This window comes from Macrobrachium rosenbergii, chromosome 31 (genome assembly GCF_040412425.1).
Source record: "Macrobrachium rosenbergii isolate ZJJX-2024 chromosome 31, ASM4041242v1, whole genome shotgun sequence".
Classification (NCBI taxonomy): domain Eukaryota; kingdom Metazoa; phylum Arthropoda; class Malacostraca; order Decapoda; family Palaemonidae; genus Macrobrachium; species Macrobrachium rosenbergii.
Window position 1 is genome coordinate 15965384 of NC_089771.1, and position 12500 is coordinate 15977883.

The 12500-nt window shown below is 38.6% G+C and overlaps 2 protein-coding genes across 6 annotated transcripts in view; one reads left to right on the forward strand and one right to left on the reverse strand.

Moving 5' to 3' along the window:
• LOC136855377 (carbohydrate sulfotransferase 1-like) overlaps positions 1-12500 on the reverse strand; it is a 129271-nt gene that overhangs the window by 912 nt on the left and 115859 nt on the right. For 2 of the 4 annotated variants that reach the window (XM_067132310.1, XM_067132308.1), the window contains exons 2-4: positions 11712-11842; positions 3531-3632; positions 1-2735 (exon numbers count right to left, since the gene is read on the reverse strand). The exon at positions 1-2735 is cut by the window's left edge and continues 912 nt beyond it. In XM_067132310.1, the coding sequence (XP_066988411.1) occupies positions 1549-2735; positions 3531-3632; positions 11712-11842 (1420 nt within the window). In that variant the 3' untranslated portion in view covers positions 1-1548. Of the gene's footprint in view, positions 2739-3530; positions 3633-11711; positions 11843-12500 lie in introns of all 4 variants that reach the window. The other 2 variants (XM_067132309.1, XM_067132307.1) reach the window with 1 other exon arrangement.
• Positions 12436-12500, forward strand: part of LOC136855378 (solute carrier family 35 member G1) — a 138240-nt gene continuing 138175 nt past the window's right edge. The window contains exon 1 of one of the 2 annotated variants that reach the window (XM_067132312.1): positions 12436-12500. This exon is cut by the window's right edge and continues 50 nt beyond it. The gene's annotated coding sequence lies outside the window, so the exon portion shown is untranslated. The other variant, XM_067132313.1, reaches the window with a different exon arrangement.

Sequence of the window (12500 nt, forward strand, 5' to 3'; positions counted from 1 at the left end):
TTACAAGACTATATCACAGAGTTTGAGGTTTCTATCATTCTATGGTAATCTCTCCCTAATGGTCAAAATAGGAGTGATAATTAAGTCGAAAAATATTTCGAATAAAGTGATTATTAATTAGTCTCTTTATATCAAGTGCTGATTTCAAAACCATACTTCCATTCACAGGAATGAAAATTCTATTAGTAATAGAATTTCCATAGATAATATGATAATTACCAGTCTAATATCACCACATAAAGCAGACTTAGACTTACAAATGACTAGCCTTTTTAAAGCAAGGCTAACATTTACATTCTATACTTTACCGGGATTATTTGTATTTTGGAATACTGAAATATGATACATATTCCTTTACAGAACTGAATGTTCTTTTACAGAACTCAGTGTCATAAAAAAATATGAAAAAGTATTATGAAATTAAAAATGACTAAATAAAATAACCAGAAAAATTATCTCCACCTAATAAAATTAGAGAAGCTTATTCAGTAACTGATAAGTATTTTCTTCCATACATAATCATCTTTCAAAAATGGCAACGTCACAAAATTTCCGTTAAAAAGTACAATACACATCAGTGTCATGTTCAGAGAGAATGTACACTATATACATAGACTATTGTTCCTATGGAATCACTATTTACTCTACTATAAAAAAAAGTGCTAAGTGTTTAAAATTTAAATTAATCTAAGAATTAATATGAATTTATTGAGAGCACTGAAGGGTAAAATGACCTTCCTTATTCAAAGATGATAAACTGGCTGAGAATAAAGTTACTTCACGTCCTAGAAATCATGACAAAAGTTGAAGATCAACAGGTTTTCAGAACATGTTCCTAATACACAGTACATCAAAGCCGAAATAATTGATTTAACCTCCATAAATAACATTCTTTTCCCATAATAAAGTTTCACTAATGAGCTTCGTTTTGGACAGAGCTTATGTACTATTTACTGACAGACAGATTCAGAATTCTTAGGAAATTAGTCAATTGATGGATATTATTTCCTTATCATCTTGCATTTTACAAACAACAAAGAAACATCTTTCAGGCTTTTTTCTATTTTGACCATTCAATTTACAGCACATTTAAATATGAGAGAAAAAAAAAACAAGAATTATTTACACCAACGAACAAAGAAAGGCCCGTTAAATCATTCTATTTGCACTCTTTGGAAACTGAAACAATCCTTGCTCACAGCCTAGTTCATTAGAAAGTCAGGTGAGGCACAACTGGCAAGTAATGAAGCACATTCTGCCTCCTAGAGAGTCTGTGAAGCACTTAGCAAATATTTTCAGAACACAAAAGGCATGGAGATTGCTGGAAGTGAAGCCCGAGCTCTAAAACTGTTTGTGTGACATGGCTGTAAGACAACCTATCTCAGTCTTCCTCCTCCCTGGGCGTGATGTCTCCTGTAAGAGGTGAACCTGAGAGGAATGAGGTCTACGCCTTTGCTTTAGAAAGGGTCTTGATCACTGCAAGGGAGGCAATGCAGAGTCTCACTACATATGCTAAATAAGACCTTTACGATTACTTGGGGTAGGTGATCACTGGCCAACCAGCTCGTAACCAAGGGTCTTGAGGACTGGTTCGCAAGCGTTCTGGATGGCGTGAACTTCCTGCAGGGGCAACTGCTTCTTCCACATGTTGACACGGTCAGATGACTTGCGTTTTGTGCTCCATGGGTTCTGCTGGTCGTTCTGTGTGTGTTCCTCTACATATTTTGCAATGTCCTGAGAGTATTCCATACCTAAGAACTCCATAAGGTGCTGAATCTGCTCATGTGGCTTCGTTGCCATCTCTTCGTACTTAACCATGATGAATCGGTCAGGGTACAGTTGTTCTAGGGCTGTTGCTACTTTCAAGTCACCCTGAAGATCAGAGCAGAGAACTTCTGGAGATGAGCAGTCAGGCTTATCAGTACACCAAGAGACCGATGAGTATCTTGAGCTCATAGTTGCCCTTGGATCACGCACCAAAAATACAACTTTCACGTTCATCTTCTCATCATTAAGGAAGAGCTGCGTCAAGTTCAGGCGAAGTCGAACTGTCTTGACAAGCTGGATAGGGAACATCTCACAAGCTTTAGATAAGAAAGTGGCATTGTAGCAAGCATTAGTATTTGGACCACGTTTGCAAGATTCCCAAATGGGTTTATTATGCCCCAGCATGTCTTCTGCATGAGACCGAGTATAATTTAGGTACTCATCCAACCCTGAGTAACGACAGTCCAGGAGACGGTGAAGCAACTGCTGAGCTTGGATGGCGTCTCGACCAGATCTGATCTGCCGTACTCCCTTTGGACTCAGTGGCTCGTAGTGGTGGTAGACAGCAGGATGATTTGCCAGAACCTGACCCAAGAAAGTTGACCCAGACCTCCAAGTGGTTACGAGCAACACGCGAAGGGGAATGTCACCAGGAGTCCAAAGTCTTAGCTCCTTGCTGTTGAGAAGTTTTCGGTCAGACTCGGCTTTTGCCCTCACCAGGTTAAGAGTCTTTTCGATCTCAGTGGCGTTTGCTGGTCTGGCACGGGACCTATCCAGTCTGTTGAGTCTCTCGATGTCTCTTTCCAGGAAGTCTGCAGCGACAGGTACTCCAAGAATAGGGTGGATCTTGGCATTGTGCCCCGCTCGAGCGAGCATGTCCTGAATGGGTGCGACTGGGTTCTTCCCGCCTGCTGTTAAGATAGCCTCTGCAAATGCTTGGCCTCCTCGCCAGTCTTCTCCATTCTGTTCTGCTGAAGGAGAAGGAGATTTGTAACAATGCAGTAGTGATTAAAACTAATCAACATTGAGGACAGCAAAGAGTTCACATGTTAATAAATTGAAAGGATGTTGGCAGAAAGTTGTCATAAATGAATTTGGTGTTTCCAGGTCAATGTTTTCTTTTGATTTTCATTAATAAAATAGTAAAAAATTGTATTTAAAGCTATAGTTAGAAAATAAACTAAAGTTTTCATGTTGTACAGCCATTAGCACTCTACTGAGATGCTTCTTATGATGTCAAGCAGCTTCTACGCAATATCTTAATAACTTACGACTCAAAGACGCAAGCTTGAATTACCACAAAGTTTATCTAGTTTTTGGAATTTGTTATTATCTATAGTACTTTAGTTATATCATCATTGCTGTAAAAAAATACTGTTAAACATATGACAGAGGAATGTGATACATTTCGTTGAGTACCTGAAACCTGCTTAATGATATTTGTCAAATAATTCTTTTAGTGTTTCCAAACAGGACTCTATCAAATGTAAATTGGCCAGTAAAGGGTATTCAGCACTTTATTTTAAGTATATCAATTAGCAATCACTCATATGAACACTCTCCTTAAAAAATTTTAGCATGACTCACATTGACTGCCAAATAACAAAAACACCTTATTCTTCTGACTGAATCAAATGAATTTTCCCTATGATGTTCTAATTTCTGCTGCTTTACATTTTACTCCTGAAATTTTGCCCGTAATTCACAATAATTTGTAATAAAGATTAAAATCATAAGAAACAGGGACTTTGGTAAAAGCTCACCTTCTACCCTCTCAGGTTGCCTATAGACTTTTCCGGTGTTGGACTTTAAGATTGCCGCACTGTTCGACTTCTCTTCGATGGCATCGGATGACTGGGCAGAATCTGAAAGTAAAGACATGTCTCAATATACATAGTCGAAGGAAAAATGAAATGATTAAAGATAGCTATTGCCTTATACCTGCAAAGCAGAATAACTTACCGCCTGGCGTCAGGAAATACTGTGCATACTGAAAGAAGAATGTTCGTCATTTCAGGTCACAGCATCAATTTATTAAAAAGACAAGGTCACCAGGCACTGAACATATTTCATCTACTATTTCTTCCTTATCTGTTAATGGCTGGAAGTTTTTAACTTATCCTAATGATGAAAAAGAGCTTAATTGAACATTTGGTGCCACAGGTTCATCTTCCTGATACCAACTGTATCTTGGGCCGTTTCTTAACACATCCGTCTTTTGTTCAATATCCTACATAGCCAAGGAGATTAAAATGAGCTTGTTTAGTCATTTCTCTTGTATTCAGCACATTTTGTCAGAGGTCCCTTTTTATAAGTGTTGAGCAAGTACTGACTTTATTAAAAACAATAAAATCTCTATCCTTTCATGCACGCTGATTTTGGACACTTTCTCCACGCAGACAGTATTCATATAGGAAACAATTAAATGTCAAAGATAGCCTTTCAAATGCAGTTAGTTCCATGAAAAGAAAAATCTAATATTTTATATATAAATTTTTACTTCTGCTTTTGCCTTTGTCAATCAGGGCTCCTACATCAAATTTATATCTTAGTTTCCAATGGCTATGTGAATGGTGTCAGTCACAGCTTTTTAAGTCAATGGTAAAACAGAGTTAATGTTAAGCGATCCACTAGGTAGTATCCATGCACCCTTATCGTTTATCCGAATGTAAAGCAAAGTAGCTAATGGTCTTAACAAATACATACCATGAGGTATTACGCTGAAAAGTCAGCAGAGCAGAAGACTGAATTTGATTAAACTTAAAACTTTACCAATTAGCCAGCATTGTAAAACGTTTCCACTCCATGATTTGCTCTGAACAGGTAACGCCAATTAATTATTTCAGATTCCTGACGGTACTAAGTTTTAAAGTTGAGTTCTCAGCTTTACCAGTGTCATATTATATATATATATATATATATATATATATATATATATATATATATATATATAGATATATATATATATATAAATATATATATATATATATATATATATATATATATATATATATATATATATATATATATATATATATATATATATATATATATATATATATATATATATATATATGCATATATATATATATATATATATATATATATATATATATATATATATATATATATATATATATATATATATATATATATATATATATATATATATATATATATATATCTTGAGATTATGTGACAACATTAAATCACTATACTTCAAATCTTTTGCTCTACCTTTGCTGTAATGTAATAAATGTCTGGATGTCAGAAGCTCTGATCTTAATGTTTTGACAAAATTGATCAAAGTATTAGCTTTCATTTTTACAAGATACATCAGAGCTCATTAACATAAATTTGCTGAAATTCATTTTTATGAATTGATGTAAATAATATATATATATATATATATATATATATATATATATATATATATATATATATATATATGTATACACACATCAGCAAATGTTTACACATTCATTCATTCATGTTCTATCAACAGTCACACACTGAACTTCATAACAACTTCAGGGAATTATCGCCTGAACTGACATGAACAAACATAGACATTGTTTCGTCTACTATTCCTAAGGCAATTCTGCCATCAAGTTTCTGAATATGGTTAACAAAGCATCATACCCGCTGCGTTATAACTATCCACTGTATGTTAGCATTATTCATTATGTTATTTAAATGTGCTCATAATCCCAAGGACTTTGGTTTAATGTTATATTCTTTGGAATCTTGAATTTCAAGTCCATGGCTCCAGTGGGTTTGTTCCATATGAATAAGGTTCATCTGCATAATAATAATAATAATAATAATAATAATAATAATAATAATAATAATAATAATAATAATAATAATAATAATAATAATTTGTTGAAACGGTTGATACAGCATGGAATACCCAACATGAAAATATTTTTCATATTAAAAGTAAATTACTTCATTTTTATATAATATGCAAATTTACTCCATATATTTACATTAAAAATCAAACCAATAATGCCAATTTAATACGAATATCTACTGCTGCCTCCCCGACTATTAAAAGGGCATTACTCAGAGTCGAAAAACGTTCAAACTTCTTATGCTAGTTCTTCAGTCTTGCACCCCACAACAGAAACTACCGGGATTTTTTTTTTTTTTTTGATAAACAGCAGACGTGAAGGGTCAGTAAACAACTCTTGCCTAGATTTGACATCTCAGATGCATTTGCTTCATCTAAAACGCCTTACTATAATGTATATTGGATTTAAGTCTTGCCCCTAATGCATTATCTCTTCATATGAACTCGTTCACTTAGGTGAAGAAAGAGCAAAAGATAAACCATGACATTTTAGAAAATAGTTAGCACGTTTTATTCGTAGCTAACTCGGGGCGAGGGAGAACTTTGTCAATATAGATAATTTGAAAGTTAAAAAAGATAAAAATAATATAGCTGTTTCACTTAAATAATTCACAAAGTAGCAAATTCGATAGCTATCACTTCCGATATCTAATTTCTTGACATATGTGCTCTACATAAACCTGTGCAAATGAAATTTTTGAGACACAATACTCAATACTAATAATATGAGTTAATTAGCACTTAAAGCATATATTTCAAGCATACTTCATTGGAAAAGTGAACGTCCTTATCTTTTTAGAAGATTTTACATAATACACCCATCAAATAAGCATGATTGGGTCAACATATCATCACTTAACAATGGAAACATGTTCTCTCTCTCTCTCTCTCTCTCTCTCTCTCTCTCTCTCTCTCTCTCTCTCTATATATATATATATATATATATATATATATATATATATATATATATATGTAAATAAATCCTTGCATGACAAATACATATGAGACCGTCCTTCCCGAACGCCGTCTCTTCCAAACACACGTGTGTGTTCGTGTGTTCGTCATCCATCGGAGGGGACAAGACAAAACAAGAGCATCTCGTTTTCTTTCTCTGAAGGAACGAAACTTCTACCATACAATATTTCCGTCTGTTTCTCCCTAACCATTGTTGTCTTGAGATATGTACAATCACCACTACTTGCATTGCCATGCAAGCATTCTAATCATGTACTCATAATGTTCCACCGAATCTTCTGTATCAAACTGTATGTATGTTTCTGTTTGTGAAGACGCCAAACGTCTCGCCATTTCACGTGTATTATGCTACTGCATTGTATTTGTTAATCTGTCTCGAATCTCATGCAATTGGCCGCATGTAGAATTTCCTGGCCTTTCCATTGATATATGTTTTATCACTGTACGTTTATTTTCTCTCTCACAATCACCATCTGTTTGTCTGCCGACAAACACTGATGACCGAATCATTACCTCTGTTTTCCCCTGTCTGTGTGTAGACGCTACTTTACCGCCGGCACGGGCCGATAACATTTTCGAAGATTCTGAACACTGACAGGACCAAAACGGCACATCTGCCACCAACCACAAGGGAAAGGCAGGTGACACTAGATCCAGGGAGATGGCTAGTTATCAACGCAGCGTGCAATGAGCCTGACGACACTGACACCCCATTCACAATGAATGAGCTGAACAAAGCTCTCCAAAAAGGAAAGAACACAGCTCCAGGATCAGATATGATCACATACAGCATGCTGAAAAATATGGGCACAGCAGCCAAGGAAGTACATCTCCACATAATCAACAGAACATACACTGAGCAAGTCAGACCCACAGAGTGGAATCCACAAAACACACAGCCAATTCCCAAACCCAAGGAACCAAACTCCTACAGGCCCATCTCTCTCATCAGTTGCACAGAAAAGACTGCAGAGAGAATGGTACTAAACAGACTCCTATGGAAAACAGGACCACTACATCATCGACTATATGGTTATAAAGAAGGAATAGGCACACAAGAATGCCTAGCAGATGTAATGGCAACAATTAACAACAGAAAATCAATTGTAATTTTTCTCGATCTAGAAAAAGCCTATGAATTAGCCAGCACAGCCGTCATCCTTGCAACCTTGGTGGACAAAAGAGTTAAGGGAAACCTGTTAGCATGGGCCAAAGGATACATGCAAAACAGACAAGCCAGAGTCACCCTCCTAGGAGCAAGCTCAGATTTTCTGAACTTAGAAAACGGAACACCACAGGGAGGAATGCTTAGCCCCTTCCTCTTCAATGTATTGATGGAAAATGTAGCCACAATCATCCTCCCAGAGGGAGTTGAAATGTTCATATATGCAGACAATGTATGCTTAGTGAGCACACACAGGTACATATCCTACCAAAATATGCAAACTGCAGTAACACAAATTGAAAATAGCTGTACAGATCTTGGTCTAAAAATCAATACAGCAAAAACCAAAGCAATGGCAATTAAACATGATCTAAATCCAAACAAAATACAACTCATGGGTGAACCCATTGAATGGGTAGAAAACTTTGTATACCTAGGCGTAAATATCAACAAACAACGCTCTCCACATAAAGAAATAGAAATACTCAAGCAAAAAATCAAATGCAGGAACCATGCCATGAGAAGAATCACCTCTCTAAAACAAAGAGCAGTATACCATGCCCTCAGAACTTTCTACATACAGACAATAAGGCCAACTGTTGAATACGCAGCTCCTGTCCTTACTCACCTCACAAACACAGAACAAAAAAGCTTCGAGGTAATCCAGAACAATGCCTTAAGACTCATCACAGGTGCACCCAATTGGACTAACTTGTGTGTCTTGAGAAACGAGACAAATTCACAATCTCTAACTCACAGAATAGATCAGAGAAACACATCCATACTGCTAAAAACCTTGAAAGGTAACAGGAACTGCCCACTCAAGAGAGAAATCAAGAAAAAGACTGAGCTTCACGAGGAACTAGACCCCCCAAGACATATGCTGGCGACCTCCTAGCAGCTTTAAGGAGGGTAGAAATGCAAAATCAAGCTGCCCCAATCAAGGAAGACACGCCAATCACAGAGTACAAAGAACAAGCACCCTGGGAGCCTGAACTATTCAAAATAACCTTTACGATCCTCCCTGCAAGCAAAGAAGCATGCACTGCTCAACAGCTAAGGCTAGCAGTCCAAGAGGCAATCAGGAAAACTGCAGCCACAAATGAATATTTTACGGATGGATCAGTAGATCTCAGCATCCCAGCAGCAGCAGCAGCTGGGGTCCACTCAACAACCCTCAAAGGATGCTGGAAGGCTCTCAGACAATGCCTCCACTCTACAAACTGAACTAATTGCCATTGCAAAAGCTCTAGAAGACTCTCAGCATAGGCAGGGAAACACAACATTTCATACTGACTCAAAAGGAGCAATACAGGCTATGACAAAAGAAAAAGCAAAAGAAAACATCAGACTTCTATCAAGCATATGGGCAATCGCAAGCCTCCATCAAAACAGGAACAGGCAAATAATACTAAACTGGATTCCGAGCCATGTGGGTATCCAAGGAAATGAAGAAGCAGGTTCTTTAGAAAGTGGGATGCTACACAGCAACATTAGTGTCACAATCACCCCCTCGCTCACACAACTGAAAAACAAGGCAGCAGCACACTGCCAACTGCAGGAAGAAAGCAAAGTCAGAAGAGATGTTTTCGGTGGCTCAAAAACCGCCAAATGGTACATGGACACCGTAAACCTAAAACCACACAGTATAACCAAAGACATGTCACGGGCCCTAGCAGCCATAATCCATCGGCTAAGGCTAGGATACCAATGCACATGGCAAAGAATAGTAGACAACCCCCAACCATGCAAGTACTGTGAAACAATCCCAGAAGAACCCCTGGAACACTACCTTCTTGACTGTACAGAAACAGAACAGTTAAGAACAAGATATGAAGGAAATGAAAGAACAGCTACCCAAATAACAAAGCACATACTGGCAAACATTCACGAATTTGCAGGCTTCCTATGCTCCTGCCCACCACCACGGTAACTCTAAAGAATTCTTAGCTTTAACCACCCACTCTCCTTCCCAGTTCTTAAATCAGACACAACAGACCGACCCAGACAACAAATCAAAAGCAATTCCATCTCATCTCTAACTACTGACTCTTTTAGAAATCACTCTCTCCCCTATCCAAATCACCTTTCATCCACCACAATCAACACCCAACAAATGCACACAACACATACACACACAAGAATTAGGACCGGACAAGGAATATGACTTTAGATCATCACGAGCTAGCATACTAGCTACCTGTGCCTACTACTCAAATTCTTCTTTTTCCCCATCTGTTAGCCTCTCCCACTAGCCAACACTCACTGCTATCATACTTTTATCCTCATCTGATGGGTACCTTAGGGTTCAAAGAGGTTGCAACCTTGCCTGTTAAATCTTTTCACTTCAAAATCACCCCCACCAAAATCACTTTCATGCATCATAATAAAGTTTTCATCTAACCTACCCATCTCACAGACTCATCATCAACATAGAGTTACGGGCTGCTCTAGGAGCAAGAGCCCGTGCTGGCACAAGGCCAGCTAAATCTGAAACAACAACAACATGTACATTCATGCAGTAAGGAACCTCCAATAAACCAGTCAACACCCAGCCAGTATGTCACTCAATCCCGTCCTTACACTGGTGACCCCGGAGTGACCCGAAGGAGCCGGCCGACCCAAGATGACGACCCACGCACCAACAGACCCTTCGCCGCTTCCCGTCGTTCCCGGGCTCTAAGTAGATGTCCGACCCTCCGAGATGACCCACCCCACCACCGGAGCCCTGGACGCCTCCTCCAGGAAACCTGAAGCCGCCCCCGCACTCGTACCGGACGAGCTGACCAACGAAGGACCAGCCGACGTCATCCTTCAGCCTGCTGCCGCCCCCCTCGAGCTGGCTACCGAAGGATCAGCTGCCGTCATCCTTCAGCCCTCGAGCCGGCTACCGAAGGATCAGCCGCCGTCATCCTTCAGCCGTCCCCCTCCAGCTGGCTACCGAGGGATCATCCGACGTCACCCTTCAACCTGCTACCGTCCTCCTCGAGTTCCTGCCGGCCGGCACCGCCCTTCAGCCTCCTACCCGCTCCTGCCCAAGCCCTTCGAGCCAATTACAATTGTCAGCAAGACGATTTCCGCATCGATGCCTTGCTTGGCGGTGGGTTTGGGGGGGAGTATTGTAAGAGACCGTAGCCCCGACGCCGTCTCTTCCAAACACACGTGTGTGTTCGTGTGTTCGTCATCCATCGGAGGGGACAAGACAAAACAAGAGCATCTCGTTTTCTTTCTCTGAAGGAACGAAACTTCTACCATACAATATTTCCGTCTGTTTCTCCCTAACCATTTTTGTCTTGATATATGTACAATCACCACTACTTGCATTGCCAAGCAAGCATTCTAATCATGTACTCATAATGCTCCACCGAATCTTCTGTATCAAACTGTATGTATGTTTCTGTTTGTGAAGACGCCAAACGTCTCGCCATTTCACATATATTATGGTACTGCATTGTATTCATTAATCTGTCTCGAATCTCATGCAACTGGCCACAAGTAGAATTTCCTGGCCTTTCCATTGATATATGTTTTATCACTGTACGTTTATGTTCTCTCTCACAATCGCCATTCTGTTTGTCTGCCGACAAACACAGATGCCCGAATCGTTACCTCTGTTTTCCCCTGTCTGTGTGTAGACGTTACTTTACCACCCTCACGGGCCAATAATATCTTCGAAGATTCTGTACATTCAGTTACGGGCTGCTCTGGGAGCAAGAGCCCGTGCTGGCACAAGGCCAGCTAAATCTAAAACAACACGTACGTTCATGCAGTAAGGAACCACCAATAAACCAGTCAACACCCAGCCAGTATGTCACCCAATCCCGTCCTTACTCATACACCCAAAAATACACAGTGAATTTCTTCATTTAATTCCTCCATACAAACCTCTGGGAAGGTTGTAAACGACTACTTACTGTTTACTGTTACTTAATCTCTAGTTCTACTTACTGTCTATTGCATTGCTGTCCACGGGATGCTCAGCAAGCTTCGCCAGATGGAAGATAGCAACCAGGGCAAGAGCTGAGACCAAAGCGATAGCAACCGTCCTCACAGTTTGGCGAGTCCTCGGTGCAAGCGAGCTGTCAAAGAAAACGGAGCAATAAGTATCTGAGAAAACGGAAAATAATCAGGCACTAACAATAATAATTTTAAACTGCGTTTTCTATTGATTTTTCGCTTTATCTTGGGTTATTTGATACACATATTCATGCTAAAATCTAAATAATATATAATTATATTAAATTGATCCCTTATATCTGATCTATGGTGCTTATTGAGGCCAAATTCCTGAGAATTAACGCCGCTAAAAATGATTGGTTGAGAAGATCACGTGACCTAACAGCTGATTTCCTGGCTGAAATTCCGTAAGAAAGCGTTTTGTTCATTTCATAAACCTTCTTTATTAAAGGCAAATTTAAGTGGATATTGTTCATTTTAAATGCACAAAATTACAAAATATATATACTGCAAAATCCATGAGGCCTACGTTCGTGAAATCGATAACATGAAAAAGTTTATTTTCCTCGTAAGAAAATTTTATGATTTGCGTAAAATATATTTGATTTTGCAATTGAAAAGAACAAAAATAATATACTGTTAAATTTAAAGGTATTTAAAATTGACTTAATGATAATTTTACCATAAAATTCACGAAATAAGACGTGAACATATCGCTCCCTTGTGGAGCATTCACCTAAGCTAGCAGCAGACGACAGACAGTTGGGAAAGGTTTGTGTA